This window comes from Brachypodium distachyon, chromosome 4 (assembly GCF_000005505.3).
Source record: "Brachypodium distachyon strain Bd21 chromosome 4, Brachypodium_distachyon_v3.0, whole genome shotgun sequence".
Lineage (NCBI taxonomy): Eukaryota > Viridiplantae > Streptophyta > Magnoliopsida > Poales > Poaceae > Brachypodium > Brachypodium distachyon.
In genome coordinates this window covers 14,486,299-14,500,021 of record NC_016134.3, presented here as the reverse complement: position 1 = coordinate 14,500,021, position 13,723 = coordinate 14,486,299, and the positions used below count along the sequence as shown (strand labels likewise).

At 42.7% G+C, this 13,723-nt stretch overlaps 1 protein-coding gene and 2 non-coding genes across 5 annotated transcripts; 1 reads left to right on the top strand and 2 right to left on the bottom strand.

Annotated features, from left to right (window-relative positions):
- Positions 1-1,935: 1,935 nt before the first annotated feature.
- On the top strand, positions 1,936-5,887 carry LOC100833419. Its single transcript, XR_002966474.1, has 3 exons — positions 1,936-2,962; positions 3,319-3,469; positions 3,759-5,887. It is a non-coding gene; the product is annotated as a probable disease resistance protein RXW24L (transcript).
- A 254-nt stretch (positions 5,888-6,141) lies between these two features.
- LOC100839340 (putative 14-3-3-like protein GF14-H) lies at positions 6,142-12,807 on the bottom strand. Of its 3 annotated transcripts, XM_010239264.3 has the most exons (8): positions 12,494-12,807; positions 11,061-11,351; positions 10,234-10,534; positions 8,783-8,870; positions 8,601-8,710; positions 7,577-7,719; positions 6,704-6,738; positions 6,142-6,447 (listed from the first exon to the last, which is right to left on the bottom strand). In XM_010239264.3, the coding sequence occupies exons 3-8, from the start codon at positions 10,530-10,532 to the stop codon at positions 6,439-6,441; spliced, it is 684 nt and encodes a 227-aa protein (XP_010237566.1). In that variant the 5' UTR covers positions 10,533-10,534; positions 11,061-11,351; positions 12,494-12,807; the 3' UTR covers positions 6,142-6,438. The 3 variants fall into 3 exon arrangements, with proteins under 3 accessions (XP_010237566.1, XP_010237565.1, XP_003577372.1); XM_010239263.3 differs by lacking the exon at positions 11,061-11,351 and having other exon boundaries at positions 12,494-12,805; XM_003577324.4 differs by lacking the exon at positions 11,061-11,351 and having other exon boundaries at positions 6,142-6,444; positions 12,494-12,805.
- Positions 7,971-8,309, bottom strand: MIR5166 (microRNA MIR5166). The gene has a single exon (NR_126908.2). It is a non-coding gene; the product is annotated as a microRNA MIR5166 (primary transcript).
- Positions 12,808-13,723: the final 916 nt, after the last annotated feature.

Here is a 13,723-nt window from a genome sequence, read left to right as displayed (position 1 = left end):
TTTTTTCCAAATTAACTTAATTAGCAAATAATAACCATTTGTGTCTTTATCAAATTAAGTTATGACAATTGGACCATTTGTGTCTTTCTCTCAAATAAAGTCATGACAACTGGACCATTTCTGTGTTTCCAAATTAAATTATGACAACCAAGCCATTTATGTTCTTGTGTTTTTTCTAAACCAAAATGGACAAGTAGACTATTTGTGTCCCTGTTTTTTTTTTCCAAACTAAATCGGCACATTAGACCATTTCTGCCCTATGTCTACAACTCGCTCGTAATCAGAATTGCTTTCGAAACTGAGTTAAATCTACTAAAATTGTGCGGTTTTATATGATACGAGCACTTAGTATTTATGTGTTGAAGTTGAAAATACATGGTGTCATGGCCTTTCGGTCTCTTTCATGCATTATTGGTTGAGGCCAATCCAATAACTCTAGAGGGGACCTGTAACAACTGTACAAATTGACTAATTTAAGTACACAACAGCTCATCGTGTAGGTGATTTTTGTTATTTTTTTTCTTCCTTGATCATGCATGAAAGCATGTCATTTTCATTAAAAAATCACTAAGATAACATGAATGACCAAGATTCACAAAGATATATATACTCTATCCGTAACTGATGTGGATTTGTATTAATTCAGAATGGAAGGAGCATGATCTGAGCACCCTGAAACCACGAGGTCTCGCCGGCAACCACACTAGAGCGCAAGTGACCCCGACTAAGCTAAGGCTCTAGGAACAACACATAAAACATCACTCCGGGGGAAAAAATGCAACACATGTGGAAGCAGATCGATCTTCATGCACTAGAGCGCTCACTATTGAAATTTGAACCTGCAACAAATATTTATGAGAAGGAAGTTTTTCGGACCTATGTCCAATGAGACCTAGAGTAGAAAACGTTAGATCTAACATGTATTTTTGGCTATATGAGTGTCTAATAAGAACTACCTCACACCATTTAAAGCAAATTAAGTTAGCAATTATCACTAAACTAAGCCTAGAAAGAGTCTAACAAAATAAGGCATCGGAGACCTTTTTATATATCAAAAAGTCAGCATAATACCCAGTGTGGTACCATATGAAAGAAGTCCAATGAAAAAAATTAGTCACTAGTATATCCTATGCACTTTTCATTTATAAGTAGTCAAATTACATGTACTCCCTCCGTCCAGCAAAGGATGTCTCAAATTTGACCAAATTTAAATGCATCTATACATTAAATCATGTCTAGATACATCCAAATTTTAATAAACTTGAGACATCTTTTGTTGGACGGAGGGAGTACCAAATGTTCCAGTGCAAATAAAAAATTCTTACAAAGTTTGTCTGCTAGAGGGAAAATCTTGACTGAACCCTGAAACAAAAATTATTCAAGATTGATCGGAACTTCTGATACTTTTTTGAGACAAACATGATGAGTTATCCAAAACTCAGTCTTGTGTGCAAAGAAAAATAAGGGTGTGGCTATTTTTAAGTCGCCTGATTTTTAAGGAATGAGTTTTAGATCTCAGTCGACGTTTCAGTCTTTCAGAACCGTTGGATTAAAATCTGGGGGTCTAAGATCCGATGGCTAACATGTCGATTGATCTCTAATTAAGAAACAGGCGACTTCTCAATAGCAAAGCCGTAAAAAAAAATATGTTCTAGAAAGGTCGGATGGGGGGAAGTGCCTTCTTGCACCCAGGTATAATAGATACTCACTCCGTCCCATATTAAATGACTCAAATTTGCCTAAATATGGACGTATGTATGTCTAAAACAGTCTAGACACATATAATAGAAAGCCAGTTAATATATGACTAATGATTTTGATTTGGCAGGTTAAGATGGTTGTCGTGTAAACTTGGGTCAAATTTCGGTACTCCGTCACATCCATATTATTATTTGTATCCATATTAGTTGTCACAGCTTTGTCTACAAAATTTATACTGACTTTGTTATAAACGAACGGAGCACGCACCTGCTACGTACCCGGTCACACGCAGTAGCGCAATTACCATTGCTGCTCCGTGCCATTTTTCCTGCCTCTCCTCTGTGGTGACCTGGTCTCAAACTCTCAATCCCCTGGCCAAATTCCCGACCCACCGCCACCGGATCGAGCAATCGATCGATGGTAATGGCGGAGCAAGCGGCGGCCACGGCTTTGGCGAACGTGGTCATGGGGAGGGTCGACAGGGAGCTGGGTGCCAAGTACAGGATGTGGAAGAGCATCCAGAGGGAGAGCGCGTCTCTGCGGACGGACCTCGTCATGCTGACGGCGGCCATGGACGACCAGCAGAGCAGGATTGGCCCCCGCCGCACCACGGCCGTCGAGAGGGCCGTCGGCGAGGAGATGCGCGAGCTGACCCATGACATCGAGGACTGCATCGAGCGCTTCCTGCACCGCGTCACCTTCCGGGCCGGGGCGTCGCGGGCCCAACGAGCCGCCCACGTGGTCAGGACGTTCCGCACCCGTCTCCGGTTCGCCGGCAAGATCATGGAGTTCAAGGGCCGCGTGCAGGAGGCCCGCCAACGGGTGCTGAGTAGTAGTAGTAGTAGCGCTGATGAGCCCTCGAGGAGCGCCAACCTCCAGGAGGCCGCGCGGGGTTCTTCTTCTGGTCCCGTGGGCATCGCGGAGGCCACCAGCGAGCTTCGTGCGCTGCTAGACGTCCGACCAAACGGAGACGGTGAAGCGAAGCAGCGCACCAGCAACACCTCGGCGCGGCTGCGGGTGGTCGCCGTGGTGGGCTTCGGTGGCTCCGGGAAGACCACCCTTGCGAGGGCAGTCTACGACAGCGTCCTCAAGGAAGGGACGCTCCCCTGTGCTTGGGTGGACGGGCACTCTCTCGATGATCATAAGGATGCCAGCGCCGGTGGGATCATCAATCGTATATGCGATCAGCTTCGTTTCCGGGAACAGTGCTGCTCCGCGACATGCCCCCTGAACTGGAATACCTCAACCACAGGGAAAACAGGTATTCCAGTTTTATTATTTGCTTAGGAAAAATAAGAACACAAAGATTAAACAAGCTCTGGAAGTCTAAATGTACAAATATTTTTAGAAAATTTGTGAGATCTACTCCCTCCGTTTCTAAATACTTGTCGCCGTTTGAGTGCAATTATTTAGAAACGGAGGGAGTAGCTAGATATACCATAAAAGACAAACAAACAAACAAAGTAATCCCCAAAACCTCAACTACTTTCCAACGCCTGTTTGGTTGGTCTCATTTCAATAAAATAAAAATCATGGATGAGGTCCCTGATTTTCCAAATCGGTTTAGCTTAATTCCTCGATTCATAAATCTTTTGAATGGATTTTATGGCAAGGAAGGCTGTAGTATTTTGGAGAGCTTTGAGCGGAGGGCGCAAAGCTTTCAACACTTGGGTCAAGCGGAAGGTGTACGTGAAGCTCTCGGTATTCGAGTCGAGAGGAGTGTGCGAAACTCCGAACTCTCGACTCCTTCCGACGGTACAATTGCAAGGTGGGGTGAATGAGGGTACAACTAGAGGAGGTGTTCAGGTGTATCTATAGAGATAGGGGTTCATTATAATGACCAAGTAATGATACACATCTTTTTTGAGCTTTTTCCTTGGTATTTTTCCTTCATGTTTAGGTCCTTGTTCTTCACGCTTGTGTCTTTTCACTTGACTTTAGCTTTCCTTGACTTGTAGATTTCCTTGGCGAAAAAAGAAAAAGAAAAAGAAATGCACGATACTCCATGCCTATATATTAAATTAACTGTTATTTCTACTTGTTAATTTCTGTGACAGGCGTTTCATCGTTATTGACGACATTAAGACGGAGCACATGAAGCAGTGGGATGACGTGAGGAATGCATTCAAGGATAATGACCGAATACTAGTGACGACGGCCACTCAGTCCGTAGCTAATAGATGCAGCAATCACCCCCACCAAAATAAGGAGACCTTTGGTTATGTGTACAACATGAGGCCTCTTGGAAAAGACGACTCTATGAAAATAGCTCTCCTTGGAAGATGCACACCTGAGCTGAAGCAGGGTGCCGAGAAGCTCCTGACCAAATGTGGTGGCCTCCCGCTTGCTCTTCACAGCGTTGCCTGCCGGTTGAGCGACGAAAGCGTACCCACAGGTGAATTCTGCAGCAAACTGTGCCAGGACCTGGGTGCTTACCTAGATAGCCAAGACGTCGACGAGCCTAACTTTGCAAGGCTTCGAGGTGTGCTCAGGGAAAACTACACCGGTCTATCCAATCACACTGTCAGGACCTGCTTGTTGTATCTAGGCATCTTCCCAATGGATCGTCCCCTCAAGAGGAGCGTCATAATGCAAACAAGGACAAGTCCTGCAGAACCCATGGCATCATGCACGTGTTCATGCTGCACAAGTCCATGTCCGAGAAATTCATCATGCCCTTTGCGTTTGGTGCTCAGCACAAGAAAGCCCGTCACCTCTTCATCCATGCCAGCAGCAACGGCGCAGACTCCAGAATAACCACGCCGCACGACATCGATTTATCCCGTGTCCGGTCCCTGACAGTCTCAGGGGATGCAGGTGACGCTATTTCTCATCTCCACAAGTACAAGATTACTAGAGTATTGGACCTGGAAGGATGCAGTGATGTCAAGGACTGCCATGTACAACACATATGCAGGATATGGAATCTGAGGTACCTAAGCCTCGGCCCAAACATCACCAAGATTCCCAAGCAAATAGCACGGCTGAAGCTGCTGGAGACACTTGATGTAAGCAAAACAAAAGTGACTCTGCTGCCAGTGGAAGCTATCGGTCTGCCCTGTTTGGTTCATCTGATTGGGAAGTTTAAGCTTCAGGGTCCAGTCAAGACAGAGAGATTGCCAAAGGAATCCATGCTGGAGACCTTATCGGGGTTTATCGCCGACAAGGATCAGGGATTCTTGCAACTTATCGGCCACATGAAGAAGCTGAACAAGGTCAAGATATGGTGTGAGTGTGACCCTGAAGAAGCTAAACATGGTGAGGTGATCCGGAAGTACATCGAGGCACCTATGGTTGTGGAGGACAACGCTCGCTCCTTGTCCCTTGACTTCCAAGGTCCCCTGACTACTGCTCTGGACCAAGTATGCAAGAAGAGCCAGGAGGCAGGAAACACGTATCATCTCAGCTCGCTCAAGATACTCACCCACGGCAGCACCACCAGCAGCTCACCCACAGTGCTGCACAGGTTCATCGCCCTGTTTCGCGACCTCACCAAGCTATGCCTCTCGACCAGCACCCTCACGCATGGGCTCCAGTCAGCCCTTGGCGACATGCGTTGCTTGCTCTACCTCAAGCTGGTGGTTGCCAACAACATCGACGGCAGCGGCGGTCTCATCATAGGAGGCAGCAAGTTCGGAAGCCTGCTGCGGCTATGCCTTGTGCTGAAAGCAATGGAACCGCCGCCTGCGCCTGTCTTGACGATCCAAGACGGAGCCCGCCCGGAAATCGTCTCGCTTCGGCTGATCTGCGAGCATCTGGTTGGTCTTTCCGGCGTCGACATCACGCGCCTCCCGGAGCTTAAGGAAGTTGCTCTCCATCCAGGTGTGGCTGAAGAAACGAGGCAAGCGTGGGAAGCAGAGGCCAGGAGCCACCCTAATATGCCAAATGTTCTGGCCATTGCTGCAAATGACCCTGAGGAAAAAAGCATCATCATCCAAGGAGAAAATGGCAACGAATCTAGAAACCAGAGACATAGACTTTTACGTGGAAACCTTTGCGGGAAGACGCACAAAGACGCAGATTCACAATGATGCCCTGTTCGCACGAACAGTGTGCACACACAACTGTATTTTCCAGTGCCTATTTTAGCTAGTATTAAGTAGGATGAAAAGATAACTATTTTAGCTGTTCTAACAAGGGCAATCTCCTTCCAGTGTTTTCTAAGCTACTTTTGATTGAGAGTTCACATAGTCTCTGAAAGACAACTTTGCTCATGTATACAACTACTCTGTATGGAAATCCAACAACTAGTCAAATATGACACCCACTCCTATCACTGCCAATCAAAGTCCAGTTCCCTTTGCCAAAACAGCAACCAAAGTCCAGTCTCACTTGCTCTGTCTCCAATGGGTCATGAGTCTATACTTCTTATGAATTTGATCCCAAGTTACAAAGCCTCAAGGATGGCTATGACAAGCTTGTCTAAAATTGATGTACAAGTTGGATGAAACATTCCCACTGATAAAAGAAACAGTTTTTCGTCGTTGATAAGAGACATACTAGTAACATAGTATTGTTTGCCGGTATACAAGAAAAAAAAAGCAGCAAAGATGGACAATTACCACTCCGAGCTCTCAAAATATGAGAACCAGGGCAACGCTCAGACCAAGCAAGGACCCAAAAACAAAGAAGCTACAGGTAACATAAGGCGGTTTCTATGCTGGCGAAGGTCACAGGTTCAGTAGCAAGTGTTCTGGTTATTTTGCGCACATGCTAGGGCCCTTCAACGCGTTCCAGTTATCCCTGCTAAAACGTCGAAAACATATTGTCAGAAAACCATAGTGCCTAGCACTGGCACTCTAGCAGCACGTCAGCATCAGCATAGTGTTTATTGTGGTATAAGATCTAGATGTTTTGATCTGTAATATCAATCTGCGCAATTCCATGTATTAGTATTTTTCTCCACTGGATTATTTATGTTTTTCATCAACCTAACAAACTGTTAACATGCAAAGAATGCTGTTAAGAGCTCAAATGGATTTCATAGGCAGAAGCACCTCACCTCCATATCGAGGTCGTTATCCTTAGAGGATTCACCTGTCAAAATAAAGAGAGCATGCTTTTCATTGTCAGGGGATAAAGTAGAGACCTTGTGCTGTAATTATAATCACGGACTCATTACTGTCAAAGTGAAAAAGACTGGATATTAGCGATAACAGGGTTACTGTTGGTGAATATATCTAACATCGTAGCAAGAATTGGAGGATCAACATGACCATCCCAAGCACAATTCTCTTGATACCTTTTTACCTACTCTGGTCATCAAACTTGAACCATTTTTTAAGTACTCTTTTTTAGGATTTGTGTTACTTGCAGTAGTTACGATTTGTCATATACTATAAGGCAACATATCAGTTGCAAAAGGACCTTACCATGAAACATATTAGTTGGAAAGGTTTGATGGCGTGTTACTTTGTTGGGCAGATTGACAAAACAAATCAAAGCATGATCAGTATTCAATTTCCTAGGTTGTATCACACTTGCTTGTGTGGCAAGATAGGTCAGTACTCAGTAGGCATGCTCATACCCAACCAAGTAATAGTTTGGTTTGAAATCAATGTCATGCTATTATGGACTGGACTGATTAGTGTTCCTTGTTCAGATGTTATATCCACATCATCAGATCTTCTGTGGCAATTTATTTTTACTTTTTTCCTACACGCACATCTTTTGACGCGAGTATTACTTTTCTACCATGTATATCAGGTCACCATTGCAGCTGGCATTTGAAGTTTACATTGCAGACACTCTATAATATGGATAATTTATGACGCTTGTTCTATGTACTGAAGCAAAAACCAAAATAATACCATTGGAAAACAAGGAAGGGTAAATTAGTTAGTTCCTGGAAAAGGTATTCTTATAACCGCCTTACCTCCAGTTAGCTCTGATGTCCACAATGTTAGGTTGTCCTTCAGAAGCTGCATCATAAGTGTGCTGTCGTTGTAGCCCTCCACACCCATGGAATTAATCTCAGCAGTAGCCTCATCAAATGCTTGTTTTGCTACTTGGCAAGCTCTGGAAACAGAAACAACATAAAAATCCCCAAAATGGCATGCTAGGATGCTTTCATGCTCTCAAAGACTGGTGACCCATGCCGTCATGCTGAAGGGGTGCTTACAATGACAAGAAGCTAACATGGTGCCAACAATGAGGCAGCACGAAAAACGAACATTCATCTCCAGTTCTGCACTATCTTTCTAACTAAATGCAGAGGCCAGGGCAGTGCCGTCCTTTTTGTAAAAAAAAAACGAACTAAGGACAGATCCAGAAGAGAACTGAGCTCAGCTTGGGTGTTAGGTTAGCCCAGCGAGGTATGCTGGCTGCACACCAGGGTCCGATCCCACAAGGTCACATTCTGGCGCCTCACCTTACGAAAATTATATACATATTGTAGTAGAGGCGTGATTGGGTCGCATTCTGGTGCCTCACCTTACAAAATTATAGATATATATTGTAGGAGAGGCGTGATTGGATTGCATTTTGGTGCCTCACCTTACGAAAATTATTTATATAGAATGCGACCTTGTTGGATCGAACCCTGGTGGGCAGCCAACATACCTCGCTGGGCTAACCACCCAAGCTAAGCTCGGTTCTCGATCAGGAAACTTTTCATTAATGGGGTCAGACTGTCCTATTTAACATTCCAATTTTGGGGTTTAACTATGTAAATCATTAAGTGCCTCATGGTGATTCTCTTTATATTTGGAAAAGATCATCAAACTTTAACATACTTAAAGTGGCTACAAGAAGTAATGGATTCATTCAATCATAGTTCCCTCTTTGGAGGTCTTCCCATTTTATATATTTATAAAAGGGAAGCATGCAAACTAGACATATGAATGCTAAATTACAAAACATATAGACAAAGGATGAAGAAATCATTAAAGGTGAATGACCTCTCATGACAGTTCATTATCTCATAAAAGAAGACTGAGAAATTGAGCGCAAGGCCAAGCCTGATTGGGTGGACAGGTGAAAGCTCAGTGGAGGCGACAACCATGGCGTGCTGCAGCAACATTTGTTAGTTTTCTAGAGGAGGAATAAAGTTGGTTTGAGTCTATGTATGATGGTTTCGCACCTGATAGGCCACAAGTGACTGGTCAGCAGCAGCCTTCTTTTCAGTTCCCGTGCTAAATTCAGCCAGGTAACGGTAGTAGTCACCTTTCCTGTAATAATTAGAAATTTAGAAAGAATCATCTGCAAATCAGACAACAAAAACATGTGTCTATGAGTATCATGTGAACGTGCACATCCATAGGAGGGAATATCCTTGGGAATGATATATAACCAGGCCCGTCATAGAATAGCTTGTCAGGGCCACACAGAAAGCTCATAATGTTCATACATGACAGACCAGGGGGAAGCTTCAGAACTAGGGAAGCACCATTTAATCCTTTCAGTGGTGCAGTACAGAAAAATCTGCTGCACCCATTCCCAAAAGATCTTCCAGCTAAATTGTTTCAGGAAAAGTAAATTTAAGATTTTCAACATACTTTCTAATCATGGAAAAAAAAACTTCAGATAGTTCATAATAAGAAATTAAATGTTGTACAATATGATGAAAGACTGGCATCGTTATATCACTTATATGTTAAAGACCTGGACTAACTAAAAGTAAGTAACCAAAGAGGTCATGCCAATCTCATCTTTAAACTCTTGTATATATTTTGCTTTAAAGAATAGGCTACCTGATAAAATGGGACAGAGAATACTTGCAGGCATGTGCAGAAACTGACCAAACTGAAATTAGTTCAGCTAAATCCAGTAATTCAAATTAATTTAGTTAGGATAGAATTAGTTGCTTGTTTCTGTATTAAACAATAAAATAGAGATAAATTTCATCCAACTAAACATATTGTATTTTTGGAGAATGGGAAAATTCTGAAACACATGTGTTGGTTGCCTCTTGAACTTGTTAGTTGCTGTAGCATCAATCCCACCCTGACACAGCCACCACCAAGAAAACGCCCCCTTTTCTTTTAGCAAAAATGCATGTTACTACTTGTTAAAACAATGCAAGTTATACTTTGATTTAAGGATCAAGCAGGAAAATGGATAGCTTGCATAGTCACTGGAGGTATCACCCACAAGTCATGTTTGGCTTGTTGAATCCTATCAAAACAAGAGCATGACTTTTGGCCTATCATTAAATAGAATGCATTTCATGAATAAACCAACTGAACTTGATTCAGCGTCCACTATGTTCAATCATGTTGTTGATCTGTTTATTCGGAACCCAAAAGTTGGAAAAGAATGTGAATAACCAAACCAACTGAATATGTGTCTACTACGCCCTCACTTAATTTTGACACTGAGTTACTGACGGTTACACCGCCCACTCAAAATAACTAGACATGCATGAATACATTATTCGTTTTGGAAATACACATTGTATTATCAAATCGAGTTATCGACAATGAGCTATTGATTGGAAATAAACTGTGAATATAATTGTCAGAAAATAGACAACATGTGAAAAGAATGACATGGAGATGAAAGAAAGCGCTGAATCTGTGAACCTGTACATACATTTTATAAAAGAACACAATGTTTTCACCCGAATTGGCCAAGGGGAGGCAATGAATAGCGATAATTGACAATATTTCGTTGCAAACCATCCTTAGCTCATCCTCAACTTTCTTTCTGTAATCATTTATCATCCCACCAGCCTGCTCACCCGTTGTCACCTTTTGCTCAAGTGAAGAAAGGATTCTCCATGATGCCCTCTTTGCACCAATCGTATTCTTAAAACCAACAGAAAATAGATGTCTCTCTTCACCGCTCATATCCACATCCATCCTAGCAAGTTTCTTCATTAAGTCCACCATATCTGCAGGAACAACCATGTACCATAGTTAAGGCATTACTTCAGAAACAAATGACCTACTAATCTGGTATGCCAGTGGAGCATGTTAATAAGAACAAACTCTGAAAATTCTAATGTGCCAAGATGATGGGTTAGTTTGGCAACAGAAAAGTTTCCATTTTCAAGAGATGTTAGCCCATCATGCCATTTATTAAACCTGAATGATTACAAGCATCAAGAGATGTTAGCTCTGTCATTTTGAATTTGATTTTATCTGAAATATTAACAGTCATCAGAAAATAATGTAAGAACTGGCTATGTCACTATCATACATGAAAGTCATATATTGGACTGCTGGAGGATCAGAGCAAACTCAAGAAGCAGTTCATTTTGAACCAACTAACTGTATGACATACTCTAGAAGCCATGTGTAAAACTACATGGTTATGTCATGTTTTCAGTTAGTGCAGAAGGTCTTCCCCTTGTTTGCCCGAAAGGGAAGCTTGTCCAAAAAAACGTTTATCAAAACAGCAGCATAATTGCATAGGACCTGATAAATTATTTCCTGGGAGGTTCAGGAGTTCTGACTCTGCCAAAGTCGGAGTCCCTGGCTCGAGCAGCCAAGCGTGATGATGATGGTGGTGGTGGTGGTGTGGCCGGTGCTTGGTGGTCTGTCTGCTTGTGCCAAAGTTGGAGTCGACAGCTCAAGGAGCAAAGTGTGATAATGGTGTGGCCGGTATTGTTGCGTGCATTTGAGTTTATGCCTGCCCGTGCCATTGTGGGCTAGCTGTTTCATGTACATATTGTGCTTTCTTCTATAATGGAATGGCAGCGTTCCTGCCTGCTTCACAAAAAAAAAGGTAAACAAAGATGTGCAATAACAGAGGGGAGATAATGGTGTCTAAAACTTTCAGAGGGAATATGGAAGTCCATAAAGCTACAAGAACCCTCATGATTAATTGAAACTCGTGATTCCGTTGAATAAGTTACGTCTACCAATTAGAGAGGCCTCCTACCATTGTCTAAAAAAACAGAGAGGCTTCCTACATGTCAAGCCAAGCCAGCTTTAGATGCTATAGCCAACAAATTGATTTGGAAGCACAAAGTAAAGAGAATCCTCTATTCAGAACTTAGAGGAACCACTAATTTATGACCAAATTGACAAAAACAATTCAATATACACATGACAATGCATCCAATGGCGACCAAATTGCCCAAAAAAAGGTTCTATATCATGTTTGGGGCTATCCAATTCTAGCAAAACGGGATGCTTACTCAAGATATACTGGAAAACCCACTACCTTACACGATGTTAGCATGTGGACCGAGTATGTTGTTAAGTAATAAGTAACACTGACAAAAGGCGATCTATCAGTATGTCTACCAGTTCTTTTTTCTAGACAGCATGTCAATTTTATTTTATTTTGCGCGAAGAAGCATGTCAAATAGTTCCCCGAACAGAATGCCATGCATGATCCTTCTTTTTCCCAGTGAAACATCATAGCACAACATGAATCAACTCAGGGGCACTGAAATCATAAAATTGGCCCCCACAAACCATCAAACACTCACAGGGAATATCCAAGATTTGCCCCCAAAACAGCCGTTAAAAATATGTAGGTTTTCCTATCAAACCAGGGCCCCCAACACCGCCCAAAATCACTAGCTTTTTGGGCTGAAATCAGCACCGAATAGCAAACTATCTGAGGCATTTTGCTGATGGACAGACAAAATGAACAGGCCGCAACTGCCAGCAGGCTACTGCTCAAGAAGCCCAGCTAATCGGCTAAAAGCCTAAAACCACAGGGAATCGCAGGGCCAGGGTCCCAGCAGACACATGAACCAAGAACCCCCAAATTTCCCCTCCATTCCGCCAAGAAATGATCGGCGATCTGACACGGAATCCAAAGCGCCAAGAACAAACACCCTGCACAGAAGCGAGGCGCAAGCAAACCAAGGGAGAGGGATCTGCCCCACTATTACCATCGTATCTCTCTGCCTGCTCGGCAAGCTTCGCCATGCACACCACCTTCACCCTCTCCTCCATCTCCTCCCCCTGGACTGGTGACTCCTCTCTCTGCTGTGGGAGTTTGGCTTCTGCTCCCCTCCCTTTGTCTTCACAAGTTCACAGACCTCACCTTCCCAAAAAGGAATGGACGCCTCTGTCTTCTCTTTTCTACTTGTGGGATCTGTTCTTGCTGATGGTGCCTATGTGGTGGCTTTTGGTTAAGGAGTGATCTTGACTTGATCCGGTTTCGATTTTGGTCATGGTGGTGACTGATGACAGGCGTTTATTTCCTTTTCGCTCTAGGAAGCTCCCCTACATAAGCATGCATTAAAAAAAAGGGAATATTTTAATTGCCCTTGCTTCTCTAATCTTTTTGCACGAGGTATGATATTTCGCTTTCATGAGGAGTATTAAATTGTTTTGCATGAGCTAGTTAATTAAATCTACCTCGCTCTAGGAGTATTAAAGAATTGGGCGATCCTGTGAATTGGATATTTTGGGTTGTTTGATTGACAGGGGAAAATTGTTTTTTTCTTTACTTTCACAAAATCGCAGAATTGCCACTCTATGCTCACCCTGACACTAGTGAATTCAATTGAATTAACTAGCTCTGACTTTTTACATCTACTGAGATCGTTTTACTAATTTTTGATATATTGATCAATGCTAACATCAGTGACTAGAAAAATTGTTTATTCTGTCTATGTTTGAGGACCCATATTATCTCAAAATATTACATGTATCTAGACATTTTCTAAATATAGATACATCCATATTTAAAAAAATTAAGACAAGTCCCAGCTCCTACTCTTTGCGACCAAAGAACATTGACACCTTTTGTCACCTCTCAATTTCTTATCCATGGAAAAGGAGTTCTACTCACTCGATCATGCACTTTGCTTTCAGCAATGGTTAAATTTTTTGGCTGCTCCCTTAGCTGTCCAAGATATTAGGAACTTTGTGTGGCGAATGCATTATTATAGTCAATCATGGGCCAATAAATTACAACAAAGATGGTGCACGTGTTAAGTCATGGTTCACAGATGTTGATCCGTAGACAGATGTTCGGGTACAGAGAAACTAGGAAGCCCGAAGTTCAAAGGCCAGCTAAGGTAGAGGTGTCATGTGTTTTTTTCTTCTCTTTTTGAGGGGTATTTTTTAACTCCTGGAAGACATATTTGTCGAGCGATTTGGTTCTGAAGAAG